Consider the following 18,679-nt stretch of genomic DNA (forward strand, 5'->3'; position numbering starts at 1 on the left):
TTTGATGATTCAAGTGCTAAGTCTGGAAGTCCTTAGCTTCCATTGACTTCTGTGATAATTTTGGTGCAATAGCTTTTTGGCGAAGTGCCTCTTTTTTTTTTTTTTTTTTGTGTGTGTGTGTGTGTGTGTATGTGTGCAGCCTCAATATCCAGTTGAGGACAAACCTTTACTGTCAAGTTGATATTGAAAAGTGTTACTCAAATGCACAAGCCTATACAGATGTGCAGATACAGCAGAACACACCTACCTGTAGTTCTGAAGGAGATGTCCATACATGACTTTCCAGGAAATACTTTTGACTTCAGTCTCTACAGTTTTGTTTCCTATATGTAAAGGAAACAGAACTCTAGAAACTGAAGGACAAAATATAAGCAAGTTGAGAAAGTCTGTACTATACAGTCTGAATTTATTTTCTTTAAAATGTACTTCAGTTTGTCATTTTAGATAACCTGAACAAGAGCACTGAAGATAGCGCTGTTGATGTAAAAGTTCACAAAACAACCTGTCACATTTTTGCCCTTCTTTTCTGAGGGGTGAATATCCATTCAGGTGCAATACTGAAGTTTTTCACTTGCAATTAACTAATTTAGTTAATTTTTCATCATTTGATGAAAAATGTGGTTTTATGACTTACTGAAATTTCCTTATTTCCTCAGAGAGTAAACATGAACCACATGCTTTCCTCACAGGACTCCATCCTGAATAGACTATGCTGAAAAATGGCTGTTAAAGCATAGTGGCTTCTGGTGTAAACAAGACAGACTGTGGTAGTTGCAGCACAGAGCTGTAAAGAGGCTGCTTTCTGCAAATGTTATCTCTGCTGCTTCCTACCAGCTTAACACTGATGATCATTATACAAAAATATGTACAAATATTGGCTGCAGTTACCATGATCCTTTCTCTTTTTCATGGTTATTAGCTTTAAAACATGCTTAAGTATGAAACCTGAGTAACACAATTTCCTTTGCTTGCTCTTTTTGGTATCTTGAGAAAAATGCTAGAGCGATTCCAAGTATTCGTTCCTAGTCAAACTGTAAAAAGTTGTGTAATAAGTATGTTTATCCTGCAGTGTTGAGTGGTCATATTTATATGATCTTTTAAGCAGAATCTTAGAATATCCTGAGTTGGAAGGGAGCCACAAGGATCAAGTGTAACTCCTGGCTCTGCACAGAGCAACTGCCAAAATCACACCATGATAATGTGTAACAGTATAAGGATCATGAAAGAAGAAGTCAGTATTTCTATCAGTATGAAAATGAATTTGAAAAAATACACAGAACTCTCTTTACAGGTCAAACCCATGATTAAAAAATGGCCGTACAAGATTGATTACTTTTACACATTAGCAGTCTTCAGTTTTAGTGTAATTCTGTTGTTTTGTGGGCACAAAGTATATGCTACTGCTACTTAACTCCAGCACAGCATACTTCTTCTTGTCCCATAGGTTACATTTGAAATACTCTGACTTCTTGTAACAGAATTGATTGCTGTTGCAGAGCCCTCCCTCTTCCTTATGGTTTCCTGTGCTCACTGAGTTTCAAGTAGATGAGCACACTAATAAGGGATATATGCAGAGCTTCTTCTGTAGTAGGATCTTTCCTGGATGTCCTTTCTGACAAATGAAAAGGCTTCATGAAGCTGGGAGCCTTGGTGTTTGAGAAGTGAATTTGCTTTTTTTTGAGTTTTATTTTAGTATGTTTAACGTGTGAATTGTAGCAGAGTTAAGGCATTCAAACCCTTTAAAGTTGCATTTTTTGTCTTTAATAATCATCTTCTCCCCCTTTACCTATCTTCTAAAATAAAATCAGGTTGCGTGACTTAGAAGGTATTAATAAATCTCTGAAGTATTATAAAGATACTTACAATTCTTTGGACACTTGGATTCAACAAGTAGAAGATACTCAGCGAAAGATTCAAGAAATACATCCTGAAAATAGCAAAGCATTGGCTAAACAGTTGAACCAACATAAGGTATGAAAGGGTTGTCCTTGTGGAAAAGCACTGCTGTAATGACCAAAGAATTATAATATCAGTTTAACCCAGTGATGTCAGTCTTGTTTATTATGAGGTGCTTGTATCCATCAGCCCTTACTGTAAAATGCCAAATAATCATGAGATTATGATTTTATGTTTATAATGCAGCCATGGGTATACCACTGATGATTGTAATTTTATAGACCAGATTGTTTGGTCCTCAAATCTGCAAAGAAGATCAAAACCTTAAAAATTCTGGACTCTCCTTATCACATAATTTTGTATTCAGTACTGCTCTTGGTATTTATGGATGTAGAAATATTTTCATGGAAGCAGACCTAAACTTAACAGCTGTCTCCTGCAAGAAGGAAATGCAACTTGAGTAAGAGACAAAATAACAAATTATATGCATGAAATAGTGTATTCCTGATTTTGTTTTAAGTTCACTCACCACCCATTAAAGCTGGCAGGTTTTTTCACTTCTTTTGTACCATAAATCTGATGAAGCTCAGGCTTGAGCATAATTACTTGTACACTGGATAGGAGCATATTAAACGTTTGATAAAAAAGATGTTAGATAAGCATCTACTTATGTTAGATGATGCCAGATAAAGTAAAAATGTTAATTATAATAGTAATAAAAATAACTTTTTAAGATAAAAATGTAGATTCATATTTTACAGATGCTGGTTTCTGAGATTGAAATGAAACAAAGCAAAATAGACGAATGCCAGAAGTATTCAGAGCAATACTCAGCTGCTGTGAAGGTAACAAATAACATCACACTTGTAATCCTATTGTTTTAGTGTCAGCATCATGTGGGATGCCAATCATTTAGTGTATTTTCTCTTTTACAGGACTATGAGTTACAGACCATGACCTACAGAGCTATGGTTGACTCCCAACAAAAATCTCCAGTGAAGCGCCGAAGAATACAAAGCTCATCAGACTTCATTATTCAAGAGGTAAATGGATTTCTTGTGACAGGAAAATGTGAGTCTTTACTTTAAAGAGCGTAAGCACAAGAGTAGGTTTTTGGATTTATTAATTATTAAATAGGATAACCCAAGCAAGATTATTTTTTTCTCTATACATGATATGATAAATATTCTCTTGGTCATTGTGCTGTATTTAGGCAACAAGGCTGTATATTGCAGTTGATGAACAAAAGTAATCCAGATAATAAAAAACTGTATGAGAATTTTACCTCAGGAAAACTATTCATTACTACCTCTGGGCTGGACCTTGATCATGGTAAACAGGGTCAGCGTTCATCTTGACTAAGGTAAAACTTACCAGGTCTGGACGTTTTGACAGATTCCAAGGCAAATCAGCCTCATTTGGGTGGGAGAGATAAATCTGCCTCCCTGATAACTGTAAGAGAGAGGAATAGTGACCAGCACTGCTTGCCCCTCTTATGAGCTGTTATTGGAGGGGAAAGAATCAAATGACTGTGAAGTCAAAAGATTGTCTTCTATTTCTTCTCTTTATGGATCTCCTCATAGATCCCTAGGATTTATTAGTGCAAGTGGACCCTGTTGATGGCATTAAACTTTGGAATCAAACTTAGGACTTCGGTTTCCACAATCAGAATTTTGAGATGAGAATTGGGATAGGTTCTAGATTAGTATTTATCACTTATTTTGAGGTTAATTGGAGTGTTTTCCTTTGTCATACCTCTCCCCCTCCTTTGTTTCTCTATAGTTCATGGATTTACGGACTCGTTATACTGCCTTGGTGACCTTGATGACCCAATACATTAAGTTTGCAGGTGACTCTTTGAAAAGACTGGAGGAGGAAGAGGTAGGTCCTTCCCTGTCAGTCAATCAAGCAAATAGAACATCTAGGCAAACAAACAGCAATATAACTGTTGGAATGATTCACAAAACTAAAATTTGTTATGTAGTGCACATTATGCAGGAATGTAGCTCCATACCATCCATACATGTTGCCAGTTCCTCCAGCTAAAAGGATCATATGATTCACTAAATTCTGATGGAGACGTAGTTACATACATTCAATTTTAATACTTTAGTATATTAGGGCTTGATCTTTTGTATAAATGCAGACATTAAGATGAGGACAAACTTACTGTGCATGCACTGTTGATGTCCTGTGTAGGCCTCTTAATATTCCATAGTATGCATTCTAGTCCACTTAACAACATGTAAGGAAGTTCTTTTAACAGGGAGGTATGATGCCCTCTTAATTAATTTCTGAAATGTCTTTGACATTTTCAGATACTTTTTTCCGTTTGTCCTTCTACCACATTGTTTCCTTGGGGTCAAACAGCATTTTATTTATACTTCGTATTGAATCTTATTAACAAGAGTAGGTTACTGAAGTTAGACTGACAAAGTATTCAAAATACATGTTTCCTGGAGAGTCAACCTTCCAAATAATTGAGAAAAAATACTTCTGAATTCTTCACTTTCTTTTGAAATCTTTCTTTCTGGAAGAGATTATATATAATCATTCTTTAAGGACTACATTATTTTAGTATAAACTTTATAAGTTGGATTAAATTGAAGAACACTATCATATGGGTATAAATTTTAATGTTATTGTTACAGGAAAAAAACAGAGTTCTATAATTCTGGTACTGGCTTTGTCTTTATTGGCTTTTCTTGCTATTAAATTACGTCTGAACCAACTGTAACACTAACAGCATTGCATCTTTGTGCATCAAGTGGTGGAGCAAACTGATGGAAATACATAATATTTGTTGATAAGTAACCATCATAACTGAAGATTTAGTATGACTTATAAAGTTAATGTCATCAAAGATAAAAAGTCAAGCAAAGAACAAGGATCAGGAAACCTGTGAATGTCAATAGGCTTCATGTTCTTCAAGAACAATTGGAATTTCTCAAAACGTTTTGAGTTTCAGTCTGCTCTGAGTCTCCATGACTGCTTTTTTTGGAAATCCAATACTCCCCATCTTCCCTCCTCATCCACTCCCTGGCAGCCTTCTAAATTTTTGGTAGCTTCTTTGAAGATAACTTAAGCAGGTTTCCAGTCTCAAAATAATATGATGGGTTTTTTTCTTTGCAATCAGAGTAGCAAATCAGAAAAATAATAATCCTTTTCAAAGGAGGGATGATATTTTTTTTTCTTTTGGGATCAGACTTCTGAAGTCTGTGATCGTTCCAAGATTTTCTTTCATGCCAATCTTCTTTCCTAACTCTCAGTATTGGCATTAAGAATGTACAGAATAAGGAAAAAAAAGATGCTTTCTGTGATATCTCAATTTAATCCATATGCTGTCATGCTCAGAGTTTACCAGAAGAGAGTGAACTCCAGCAACCTGTGAAGTCAGCCGAAGTCTTTCCACGTTTGGATGGCAATGAAGCTGTTGAATTGAGAGAGGAAAATAAACCTAATGAATGCACGATGGATGTGAAATGTTTGCAAAAAGATAACTCTTCCAGTAAACCTGAACACACAGAAAATAAATTGGAAATTGATAGAAGAAAATTAAATGTAGACAGATATGATAAAATCAAAATTGATAGAATATTAAAGCAACTTTTAAACTTCAGTGGTCAAGAAAGTAGCATTAGTGGCAACAGAGACAATAAGCTACGTAGAGAGCAGGAGAGTTTAAGGGACTTTGGTAATCAAAGTAAAGAAGAAAAAAATGGCAGAAAAGAATTTTTTGTTTCAGCTCAGGTCTGTGTGAGTGTGAATAATGATCCTGGTGAAATGTTAAATGAGAAAATTGTTAATGGAGAGAGATGGAAAACAGAGGGAATATCAAAGGAGTTGCCTAGAGTGGAAATTATACACAAAACCACAGGAAAAAAGAATTCAAGAAAGGCAGGGAGTGATGTTTCAACAAAGGAAGAGTGTGAGTTGCAATCAGAAACTAATTTTGAGCTAACAATGAAGAAAGCTGAAGTCACTCCAAAAGCTGGAAAGCATGCCCTTGGTATCAGCCCTCACAAACAGCAACATTTTTCACCTCATTTTGAATGTCAGCATAAAGAACATTGCCTTACAGAAAACAATAGCCACAATACTTTAAACTCTGAAGACAGAGAGTTTCACGTGTGTTATGAAAAAGGCGATTCTCTTTCAGGTACAAGGGATGCAACATCTTTAGAGAAAGTTGCATCCTCTTTCAGAGACCTGACAGTGCACAGTGGAAGTGAAAAAACAAAGTTAAATTTGCAATCTATGAGCAATCCAGATGTTTATTGTAATGTTGAAACAGATACTGTCAAACTGCAGAGAGAATCTCTGGATAAAAGTTATTTCCTAGTAGAAAACAAAATCCTAGAAAAGTCAAATTTAAATCCAAATGAAGCCAAGGGTACAATGCAAGAAATTTCAGCTGTTTCTTCAGGAAATATTTCAGAGACTCATTATGCAGAAAAAGTCTCTGAATCTTATCCATTAGATTTTGAAGTGTCACCAGTGCAGAATGATCAAAGTTTAGGTACAGAATTATTAGGAAATGCTGGTGATTTTAATGCAGATTTTAGCCTCTCAGAAATTATCTCTGGAGACGAGGATTATTTTCCAGTATCAGAACATGGATTAACAAAAAAGCTTTTGAGTCAAGATGAGAAACTAAGTGTGAAGAAAATATCAGAGGGTAACATTTATGGTTTGGGCAACATATATATAAGTGGGAAGAAGCAGAGTGGAGAAGACAGGTTAGAAGAGGGTCAGAAATGTAAAAATTTATTGCTAGTTGCAGAAATGATCGGTAGAGATGAGGGTCATAGCACAAATGTGCCCAGAAAAAACACTAAACTCCAGAAGACATTTTGGGAAAAGTTAGGGAAAAAAACCTCATTTGAAAAAAAAGAAAAGCAAAAAAAAAGAGACAAAGATAATGAAGAGAAAAGAAGCGCAATTATTATTAAGGTACCAGAGTTTTTATGCAATGCAAATGCAACAGTTAATCTAAGAATGATTCTAAATCAATCCAAATCAACATTTGAATCTCAAAATATGTCAAGTGATTTAAGGTTGATTGAACATAATTTAAACAATGAATATGTGAATTATGTATCAATTACTGTGCATTTTGAGATGCTTAATTTTAAAATTCTTAGACATTTATTTTTATATTTATTTTGTGTAACTATTTGCCATCCTTTTCTCCACCCAGCTGATGCTCAGCCATGTTGATTAGCAAAAATGAAATCTAAGAAGATATAGGTTGTGACTGTATCTGTATTTTTAGTTCTTCTTTTTCAAGCATAATACATTAGATTTTGTGTCTATGGGAGCATAAGAGATCTGATAACAAATCAATTTAAACATTTTGTTTCCATTGGGGGCTGTTCAAAATTTTAATACAGAGAAATATGGAGACAAACTGAGGAAGCTGCCTTTGCATTAGCCTTTTAGGAAATGTTTCATATATCATGTGAAGAATCAAGTAAATCTGGCAAATTTTAAATAACCCGACATTCTGTTTGTTTGAAAATGTTGCTATAATTACCCTTCATGCCCTCTTTTTATGATCATAGGAATATAGAGGTGTTCTTACCTCATGTTAGCTCATATTTGGTATCTTAACACCATAATAGTGCTAATGAGGACAAGGTATGTATAGCTTCAACCATATTATTACTGGTGATTGCACATCTTACTTGTAAGACTTGCCCTGGATCTGCCGATATACGGAGACTACTAGCCAACTAGTTTTTTCACTAGGATTTTCCTAATTGCCATGTTTATACTTCTGTGCTTACAGTGCAGAGCAGCTGTGCTCTTACCAGTCCCCCGGCTGCACCAGTGGAGGCGTTGGGACTGTGGAGCACACTGTGGATCAGAGACGTGCTGGGGTTTATATACTTCTCTTTCTAGAGCTGTTGCACTGTTTCTGTTCTTGGAGGGGAGTTCAGAACGTGTGTGTTATTTTTGCTTGCAAGCCCAAGTCCTTCTTCCAGTTTCTGCTGAACTGATCCACAAATGGTAGACCACTTTTCTTCTTGAGGATTCTTGCACACTCTGTTTGGCTTACTGTTTGCTCTGCCTATTTGTTTGGAGAGGAAGCCTTTGTGAGCTGTTTGGCATTGCTTACTGCTAAGAGACATCTGACTGAAATGAGAGCCTTCAGGACCTCTTTGCTTTGTGAATGTCTTTGTCAAGGGTTTCATATTTGGCTAATGGTAACTTCCTGAAGCCTTCAAGAGAAGGTGATGGTGGTGGGAACTGCTCGTCCTACTTTCTGGACATACCTTATATATGAGTAAGTATTTTCCCTTCTGCTTTTCGAAGAGCCTACTATGTTTCCTATGTTGCATTACAAAAAGTACATTCCAACTTACCTTTACTCTTTTACAGATTTTAAAGAACAAGGAAGCGTCAGCACGTCAGGCATATTCAGATCTAATGGCACAGCAAAGTAACACAATTGACGAGAATAAAAAACTCATAGGAAAGGTAAAAACACTTGAGGAGATGCTGGAGAATATGAAGAAGCAAAAAATCCAAGTGGAACAGGAGCTCCCTAAAGTGAGGGAAGCTGCAGAAAAAGAGCGGAAGAAGCAGCAAAAGGACATGGAAGAAATGTGTCTTCAGAAGACCAAGGCTGAGCAAGAGGCAAAGCAGTGTCGTATAGATCTAGAGAGCATGGAGAAAGAGAAAGCAGATGCAGAGCGGGAGCTGGAGTGTGTAAGGCAGTTCATTTTTCAGGCAGAGACTCAAAGAAGTGTACTGGAGGAAAACCTCCGTGCTTTTCGAAATCAAATAGAAGAAAGTGCCTTTACCAGAAGAAACTTGGAAGATCTTCTAAGAAGAAAAGATACTAATCTTTATGATTTAGAGGAACAAAAAAAAACCTTAATGCAGGAGCTGAAGAAAAAAACAGACGGAGAGGAGAAACTTATGAAGCTTATCAAGCAAATGGAACAAGATCTTGAATTTAAAGGGAACCTATCAGAAATAAAGCTGCAAGAAAGAGAAAAAACTGAAGCTAGAAGGAAAGTTGTTGAAGGAAGATACTCTGTAACTCGAGAAACCTCCCTGCCAACTTTCACTGCTGGGCAAGGCAGTCAGTGTAGGACTGACTCTGAAATTACAAGTTTCCAGAAGAAACTAGAAGCCAAAAAAGTAGAAGAGCTTAAACAGAAGATAGATGACTTAACCCTTGCTAACAAAAAAGCTGATAAAACTATTAAAGACCTGAAATATGAACTGAATGAAATTGAGCTTCAAAAATCATCAACAGAAGAAAAGTCTCGTTTATTAAAAGAAAAACTAGATAAAGTCAACAGTGAACTTAAATGCCTAAAAATTAGGTTGGAGGAAAAAGACCAAGTAGAGCAGGGGTATTTGCAACAGTTGAAAGAACTGGACAGGCAGCTACAGAGAGCCACAGGTAAAGCTGAAGAGGTGATGCAAGAAGCTATGGATCTTAAGAAAATTAAGATGAACTATCAGGAGGAGCTGAAAACTGTTCAGCAAGAGAAGACACAGCTAAAAAGAGAAGTAGAGGAATTAACCAGGTCACAGACAAAAACTGAAATCACTATCAAGCATTTAAATTCACAAATCAGTTCTCTTCAAAAAGAGAAACTGGCAGCTGAACACAGAACACAGTCATGCAAAGGAGAAGCAAATAATCTTCAAGACCAATATAAGAAAATTAAGGAACAGTTGCTTCAAAAAACAAAAGTAGAGAAAGAAAACCAGCAGGAAATTCAGATGCTTAAGAATGAATTAGCCAAAAGCAATCAGTTGTCAGAAACATTGAAACGACAGATAGAGGACCTTAATAAATGGAATACTGAAACAAAACTACTGATGAAGCAAATTCAGTCTGAATCAGAGAAGATGGCTTTGGAAAAACAAAATATTCAGAGGAAAAATGAGGCATTAAAAGCCCTAGCAGATGGTTTCAAAGAACAATTGCACACAACAAATGAACAATTGCACAAGCAAACAATAATTGAACAAGAATTCATGTGTAAAATTAAAGGCCTAGAAGTTGATCTAGCAAAAACAAAAGACCTAGCTAGTGAATATAAACAAAAGTGTGATAAACAAAGTGCTTCCACCCTAACCATTAACCAGGAGGTTAAAAATTTAAATGCTCAAATGAATGCTCTAACCATGGAAAAGAGAGTGAGTGAGCAGAAGATTCAACTACAACAAACTCATATACAAGACTTAAGTAACAAATTAAAAAAATTGCAGGATGAGCTCCATCAGAAGACTCTGGATGAACAGATGGCACGCAAGAAGATGATTCTGTTTCAGGAAGAATCCATTAAGTTTAAACACTCTGCAGAGGAATTTAGGAAAAAAGTTGAAAAATTACTAGAATCCCATAGCATCACAGAAAAGGACATTTCTGGCATAAAACTAGAATGTGTTACTCTTCAGCAGGAAAAGCATATGGCTGAGGAAAACATCATGTTGTACAAGAGGCAAATGGAAGATCTGCAAGAAAGACTTAAAAAATGTCATGAACAACTACAGCAAGGGAAGCAGGCTGAAATGGACTATCACCAGAAGTGCAGGAAACTTGAGGAAGAATTGGAAGTGCAGAAGCGCACGGTTGAGAGCTTGAAACAGAAAATGGATCTGCAGGTCAGGGAGAGTGAACACAGGTTTCTTTTGTTACAGAATGAAGTTCAGCAAAGTAATAAGTTCCAAGATTCTGGATTTAAATTGAGCTGTGAGAGAAGAGGGAATGATTTCAATTACCCGAGTGATGCTGCAGCTAAAGAATTTGAACAGCTTCCTCCACATACAAAACCAAGCTCACCTTTGTTAAGGCAGAAACAGGAGAGATCAGGTTTTAAATCTGATCAAATAGAAGAAAATACATTGTACATGAGTGCTGATGATAAAATACCGAGAGAGGTGCAGTTCCAGATGTCAACCATAAACCAATCATTAGAAGATTCAAGCTCACAGTCTTTTACAGAGTTTGTTTCACAAATGAGTACACAGTTCCACATAACTTTTGATAAAGCAAGCCAAATATCTGGAACCACTGAAAAGGACACATTGAGAAACAGGAACCTACACAGTTCCAGACAAACTCTTAGACATGGAGAAGACACAAAACATGAATTAGGAGTGGTAAAACTGCATCCCTTGGAGGTACACACTACATTTTGTGAGGATTTGCCTTCCTAGTCTGCTCTTTATTATAGTCTGTTTGTTTGTTTTTAGTTATACTTTATCACTACTCTCTCTAAGGTGTCTTATGTTCCTACCTTGGTGAAGGGAACCCCTTCATTCTTACGCAACACAAAAAGCTTTTCATTAGACCTCAGTACCAGATTCTTTAATATCTAAGAAACATTATTTTAAAAGTTTGTGTTGGAAATAGAAATTCACATACATCATTGTATCATTATTGGTCAAAATAAGCTTTGATTAACAGTAGTAGGTTCACATAGTAGCAACAACAGTTATTGATGCTTAGTCTAGTCATATTCCTGTTATTGAATAAATATTTAAAATGGCAAATGCACTTCAAAACTCTAACTATCTGTGTTTCTTTTCTCTCTAATGCTAGTAGCAGTTCTCCTTTCTGACTTGCATTCAAGTTCTCCCTTTGATTTCTCTGGTGGTGGATTTAGGAGTGAATTACGTACAGAACAGTCTGAAGTTGTATTTCTCACTGTGTCAAAAAATTCCTATTTACAGATAGTGAAGAACAAGCACTATGACATGCATGTTGAACTCACAACGTTAAACCAAGAAAATGACAAGACGTTTGGTAATGAAGAGAGAATGTTTGAGGAATACAAAACATCCGAAGGGTTTAGGAAAGAAGACTTTGCAAAGATGAACTCTTTCTTAGGGGAAGAGATTTTGAGAACCGTTGATGATGCTACTCAGCAGGAATATTTTACAGAGGAGTATGATGCTATTAAATTTGAAGGTCTCCGACATGATGTAACTGCCAGACAGTTGATCGAAGTTAAACTTTTAGACAGGCTGACAGCTGAGCAGCTTATTTCAGGGCAGAAAACTACTGATGAGATTCAGAAAACTCTTGAAAAATTTTTAACTAAACCTACAGCTATAGCTGGGCTGTACCTTGAATCCAGCAAAGAGATACTCTCTTTTGCTTTAGCAGCAAAGAGAAGAATCATAGGAAAAGCAGTGGCATTAGCATTTTTAGAGGCCCAAGCAGCTACTGGTTTCATCATTGATCCCACAACAGGTCAGAAATTCTCTGTTGATGATTCGGTTGTTAGAGGGCTTGCAGATAGTGAATTCAAGAGTAGACTGCTTGAGGCAGAGAAAGCTGTTTTGGGCTATTGCTGTTCTGGGAAAGTGCTCTCTGTGTTTCAGGCTGTGGAAGCTAGACTTTTAGAGAGACAAAAAGGTAAAAATATCCTTGAGGCTCAAATTGCAAGTGGGGGGGTAATTGATCCTGTAAGAAGTGTTCGTGTACCTCCAGAAACTGCCGTGCATCTTGGCTTGCTTAATAACACAATTTTAAAATTTTTGCATGAACCTTCTAGTAATGCAAAATGTTTTTACAATCCAAATAACAGGAAAGCTATGTACTACTGTGATTTGCTGAAAATGTGTTTGTTCAGTGTAAGCAGTAAATGCTTTCTGCTTCCAGCTGGTGAAAGGAAAATAAGCAGTCCATCAGCAGAGAAAAGTCATAAAATTTCTGTAGTAGATGTCAACACAGGAGCTGAAATGACATCATACGAGGCTTATAAAAAGAAATGTATTGATAAAGCTACATATCTTGAGCTTTCGAAACAGGAATTTGATTGGAAGGAGTCTACGTGTTTTGACTCGGATGGGAATTCTTTTCTTTTGCTTACAGATCTTAAAACTGGCGTACAGTTTAATATTGAGGAGACCTTAAATCAAGGTAGAATTGACAGAGCATCAGTTGATAAATATAAGGAGGGCTTAATCACAGTTAATGAGTTTGGTGATATTTTAGTTAGCAGTTCACAGCCAAATAAAGATTTAAACAGTCCTATTGCAGGGTTCTGGCTTTCTGAAACCAACGAAAGAATTCCAGTCTTGAAAGCCTCACGTAAAAACTTGGTAGACAGAGTTACTGCCCTTCGATGTCTTGAAGCTCAGGTTAGTACAGGAGGTATAATTGATCCATTTACTGGGAAAAAGTACAGTGTTTCAGAAGCTTTGCAAAGGGAGTTAATTGATGATGGTTGTGCCAAGCAAATCCAGCAGTGTGAGCTGATCTTTACTGGGATCATTCATCCTGTAAGGAACACTGTTATGTCAGCTGTTGAAGCTGTGCATTTAAATGCCATAGACAAAGAAATGGGCATGCGCTGCCTGGAGTATCAGTACCTGACTGGTGGCTTGATAGATCCAAAGTCTCATTCCAGGTTAACAATGGAAGATGCAATTAAGAGTGGTATTATTGATGCTGTCACAGCTACAAAGATGAAGGGTGAAAAATTGCAGGCTAAAGTTTTAACATGCCCCAAAACTAAGAAGAAGATAACCTATAAAGAAGCTTTAGAGAGAGCTGTTTTTGATTGCCACACTGGACTGCGGTTGTTAGAAGCAACTCAGCCCATAAAAACAGGAATTTCCAGTCTTTACTATAATTCGTAGTAGGCAAAAGATATTAGTACTCATTTTGGGCCCTGCTTTAAAACCCATTCAAGTTAAGGAAATGTGGTGGCCTTTGTGGACAATCATAAATGTTTTCTAGCATAATAATGAATTGCTGTAAAACTAATTGTTACAAACCACTTATTAGTATAAACCACTGAAACTAGAATTAGATATTACTTATTGCAAAACTGAAATTTATAGACAGGCAGATTCATAATTTCAAAATGCAATCTATGTGTTCAGTCTTTCCCTGAAGGCCTTCTCTGACATTACCTACATACAGGTAGCGTGAATGAGAAATTATACTCAGGTTGGTGAAGTTAACATTAGTGCAAGGTGGGTAGATTTAGGTGAGACAAGGATCATATCCTTACATTAAAGATTGAAAGAGATTGCCCATTTTGCGAATGAACACAGTGCAGTATTTCATGTGACCTGTTACTTAATTTAATATTACAAATCAGTTTGTAGATATCATTTATTTTACAAAAGTGGCAATAAAATATACAAGGATTAAGTCTGCAGTGCAGTAAACACACATGCATAAGTACTTTTTCTCACACTGGTATTTCATTAATTTCATTGGGCTACTTACACTGTAAAGTTGTAAGTTTTTCTCTCACTCCAGGTAACCTTTTTTCTTTAGAAATGTTTTCATGCTCTAATAGGCAAATGAATTACAATTGCATATCAAATAAAAAAAGTCCATTTAAATAAAATGCCTTTATTTTTACTTGTGATACATGGAAGGGCTTAAGCATGTTTTCTCAGTATTGATAAATGTCCACCTACTAACAGGTTGTACTTATAATAAAAGGAATATGTTTTTCTGTGCAGAAAAAAATTAAATGTCTCAGTATTTTACTGTTATTGTTCTTGTTTCTGTAGACATAAAGGCAATGTATTTTTCCAATTATAATTTAGTAATCCATGTGCATATATTGCAAAATACTGTTATCCTATGTTGGCTGTACATATCCACACCTGAGGGTAATGCAAAGGCAGCAATTCAAAGATACTTTATATGCAATTTTTTTTAGATTTTTATTTGCTGAGTAATGGCTGGATAGCTATGCTTTTTCCTTTTATCAATAATTTTATAATGATTGTATGTGTGTATGAATAAGCACCTTTATCATAATTACAAATCATTTGAGGTATTATTTTGTTAATCTCTCTGTGACATTTTTGTTCCTACATCAAAGTGTCATAGTAATGCATGTGGTGATAAATAAAAAGAAATCATTTTATGTTTATGTGATAATAATGACATTATGGTAGAGTTGTGTTTGTATGAATGTTAATGTTACATATTTCAACAATTTACTTTTACGTTTCTTACAATTCGTGGTGCTCCTCAGAAATCAATGGAAGAGGAAAAGAAGGAACATGTTGAGAAAGCTGGGGATTTACTAAAATGGGTGTCAAACCTCAGCAAGACACTCAGCAAAGAAGAAGGAGAAAAGGCTGAAAAGACAGACTTGCCTAAGCAGCAGGTACACAGATGTCTTTTTAGGTTTTTGCCAAAATATTCCGTAAATACTTTTTTTCTTACAAATCTCCATCCACATTTTCCTCAAGGTGTAATTTCACGTTTGGTTGTGAGTGGAGGGCTGGGTACATGAACATCAATGTTTAGGGACACAAGCATGTTACTCAGGAAGAAGTTCACACTGCTTTTTACAGATCTAGTGTGTGATGTATTCTGACACTGCAGAATATCAGTTTAGAGAAACTGGACACTGCACACCATAACTCAGCCTTTGTAGAGGGTCAGTGCATCTTGGCAGATTGGCGCTTTGAGAACCAGGAAGGAGGAAGCTGCTAGGACAGTCCTGAAAGCCAGGTTTCTATTTATTTGCTTTTGAAAAGATATTCAGATGGGTCTTCTTAAGAAATAGTAAAAACTGCTGTCCTAGGAAGTACAACAGCTGTTGGCTGAGGCTTTTATTATCGCACTACAGGCTGCTGGAGTGGCCCATCTTGAAGCCTTTGTATTTAACAGGTACATTGTCACTGCGTACAGTTGTAACTTTGACCATAAATTTTCATCTGTGAAGTTTCCTATAATTTTTAGGAGCTCCCCTCCTAGGCTTGTCCCACGAAATAGCTTAGTGACACCTAAAAAGATTTCAGTAGGTGAAGGTCTGCCTGTGTAGTGAGCAGCACAGGCACAGAGTGATGTCTTATCCACATACCTCAGTATAGGACCTGATGTGTGGTCCTGCACACATGATTTTGGCCCTCTTTGCAGCCTGTTCCTGTGTTTTTATTTTGATGACCCATGCAGGTGCTGGTTAGACCCACTGGAGCAGCGTGTGTGTAAATCAAGCTTGCTGTTGGGCAGGTCAGCAAACCTGCAGTCCTGATGGCCACCAGACGCAGCACACTGCTTGTTCATAGAGAAGCAGTGCAAGCTCTGAGTTTGTGCCTATATATATATAGGACGAAGTAAGCTTGTATTGATTTGAGCATACTGATTGGTAACTTGCTAGTAGTTAGGATCAGGATTTGCAAAAACATTCAGTGCTGCTCCTTTTCTGCCCTTGTTAATGATAATGCTGCAAACCTTCGTCAGTGTTGAGCCAGTGCTCAATCCTTAGGGCATCTCAGCTTACCACACTACCTGTGGGTGTCATTTCCCCTGTCCAGCCTGAGCCCTCAGTGAATAACCGGTGAATTAGCTGCCTTGGCTTCCTCCGTGACACGCTCCCTTGCTGTGGAAGACTGAGAGTGTTTGCTGAGAGTGTTTGCTTCTCTTGTGAAACAACCTATTGAGGTAGCAGCAGCGAAAGTGGTGATTTGATAGCTGAAATACATTATGGTTGCTGTGAGATGTAGTCATGTCCTGGGAGGAGAAGCTGGTACCAGTGGTGACAGGGTGCACACAGCAACCACAGTGACACTGGTTTCCTGAGTAAAGTGGAGCTTGTGATCCCACTGGCTACCTCAGCCTGCTCTCATCACGTTCTTGTGTAGTGCATACAGTGCTTCTCTTGGTTCCTGTACAAGCAGCACAAGTGGTGAGATCGTGGCCTGCTCGTGGTGACTGCAAAGTGAGACTTTTCAGGCCCTTTAACACAATGCAGTCAAGGACAGAACTGGTTGAGTCCAGGCCCAGGTGAATGCAGGGCCCAAGCACCTTGCTAAAGTTCTCTTAGCATCTGCATTGAACGTATCTCCAGCTTGCAGACTCCCCTTTGATAATTTGCCTTTATCTATCCAAAATGACTGCAGGGAGTTTCTCAGAAAAATTAAAAGATTAAATTCCCACAACTTCCCCTGCCACAATGAGTGCTTTAGTGGGGATGACAGAACTGATAGTGGGGAGAATATTAATAAATAATTCATTTTTTCAGCCATCTGATATTGCATTTGTCTCTGATGTTGTATTTCATGAAGGCTTGTGGTCTTTTAAAAAAGATATGTTAAAAAAGATATCTTTCATTTTGGTGAGCAACTTCTTGAACATGACCATTGTATACATACCTTTATAAAGCTGCTATAAACTGTGCCAACTATAAGTGATTTTAAATGATTGGTTAATTTTCATACAAATAACATTTTAAAATAAATTCTGTTTGTTTTGCTTGATAGTCTTCTAATACAAACAGGTTACTTAATGAAAAGGCATAGCACAATGACTTATCCATATGTAAATGATACAATTACATAATAAATAATATTGCTCTAAGGATTTAGTATTTAAAAAAAATCCAACTCTTACATTATTGAGATTAGTTCCAGACAGAAATACTATGTTGTTTGTTTGTTTTATTTATGTACATAGTTAAGTCTTGAACACAGTTTGCTTCTTTTTCAGATTTCCCTGCATGAAATGTCAACCAAGAAAGAACAAATAGCTGAAGCTCTGCAGACTACTCAGTCATTTTTAGCTAAGCACAGTGATAAGTATGCCATTTTTTATTTTTCAAATAATATAAATTAATTGAATCAATACATACTGTTTGGTTAAAAATAAATCCTGTCCTTGTATTACAGTTCCAGTTGCATTTCATGTGCAAGTATGTGAGTTTGGGAGTTTTTTGCCTTCCTGTTTGGTGAAACTTGGTGCAGTTTTGTCAATTTCAAGAACTTGGCTTGTTTTATATACCTCTGGTCAGCTTAAAAATATTAGATATTTGAATTTTTATTTGGAGTCAAAATAATTTACAAATTCATAACAAATTAGTACTTGAACTATATGTCACAAGGTTGTTTCATCTGTGTCTGAAAAAAAACTGTTTAAGATACTAAATTGCTGAAATATCTCATGACTGCTTGCTAGTTTTGTTACCTGTCTTTGAGAATCAGTAGACAAAGGCACATGCAAAGCTTAAATGCTTCTTTTCCTGAATACCTGCAAGCAGTTTGTAGCACTCTTGACCATCTTCATAATTAGGCTGTATTTTTTCCAGATTACTTGTACCAATTTCTGCCCCACTTTTTTAAGTAAAGGTAGGTAGATCACTTCCAATAGGTTATGAATTACCCGAAGAGATCCTTTCTTTTTTCATAATAGAATGACCGATGAAGAAAGACATGAAATGGAAAAGCAAGTCAGATCTCTCCAGGAGAGCTACAGCTTGTTATCCAATGAAGCTTTAAAGCAGCTGCAGGAAGCGCAGTATCTGAGTGATGAAAAGATGGAAGAAAAGGTAACAAGATAGAAACTTAGATTTCAATCTCTCTTGAGTTTTACTGCATGGTTTTCGAACCCCACATGATCAGCAAAAGAAGAAGCTGCAACTAACAGTGTGTGGAAGAAACTTGAGATTTAGTTGACTGAAGGTGTTATGTATTTTCTGTAAAATACTGTGTGTGACCTCACCTGTGCATATGAACATTCTACTCATCAGACTTCTTTTGTGAAGAGTCTTAATAATGTGTGCCTTGCATGAAGAAAGATAAACAAATCATTCATCTCTTAACTCTTCTCTTAAAAGCCATTCTTTGACTGCTAAATAAACCTGCGTTTCTGCTGCAAAAATGACACCATAAAATAACATGATAATCTCTCCCATATATAATTCAGAAATGTCCTAGAAGAGCTCTACTTTCAGTTTTTCTTAAAATTTTTCTACATTTGAAAATGGGAACACATAACATGATTAGCTCTGAGGCACTACAAATACATTTATTGATGGATATTAGTTTT

The 18,679-nt window shown here is 36.5% G+C and overlaps 1 protein-coding gene across 31 annotated transcripts in view; it reads left to right on the plus strand.

The window, feature by feature from the left end:
- DST (dystonin) overlaps positions 1-18,679 on the plus strand; it is a 306,991-nt gene that overhangs the window by 167,736 nt on the left and 120,576 nt on the right. For 18 of the 31 annotated variants that reach the window (XM_032682528.1, XM_032682533.1, XM_032682525.1 and 15 more), the window contains 8 exons: positions 1,809-1,971; positions 2,658-2,741; positions 2,832-2,939; positions 3,679-3,777; positions 5,251-6,849; positions 14,883-15,017; positions 17,345-17,433; positions 18,044-18,179. In XM_032682528.1, coding sequence (XP_032538419.1) covers positions 1,809-1,971; positions 2,658-2,741; positions 2,832-2,939; positions 3,679-3,777; positions 5,251-6,849; positions 14,883-15,017; positions 17,345-17,433; positions 18,044-18,179 — 2,413 coding nt within the window. The remainder of the gene's footprint in view (positions 1-1,808; positions 1,972-2,657; positions 2,742-2,831; positions 2,940-3,678; positions 3,778-5,250; positions 6,850-14,882; positions 15,018-17,344; positions 17,434-18,043; positions 18,180-18,679) is intronic. The other 13 variants (XM_032682553.1, XM_032682554.1, XM_032682543.1 and 10 more) reach the window with 2 other exon arrangements.

The sequence above is a fragment of the Chiroxiphia lanceolata genome, chromosome 3 (genome assembly GCF_009829145.1).
Source record: "Chiroxiphia lanceolata isolate bChiLan1 chromosome 3, bChiLan1.pri, whole genome shotgun sequence".
NCBI classification, from domain to species: Eukaryota; Metazoa; Chordata; class Aves; order Passeriformes; family Pipridae; genus Chiroxiphia; species Chiroxiphia lanceolata.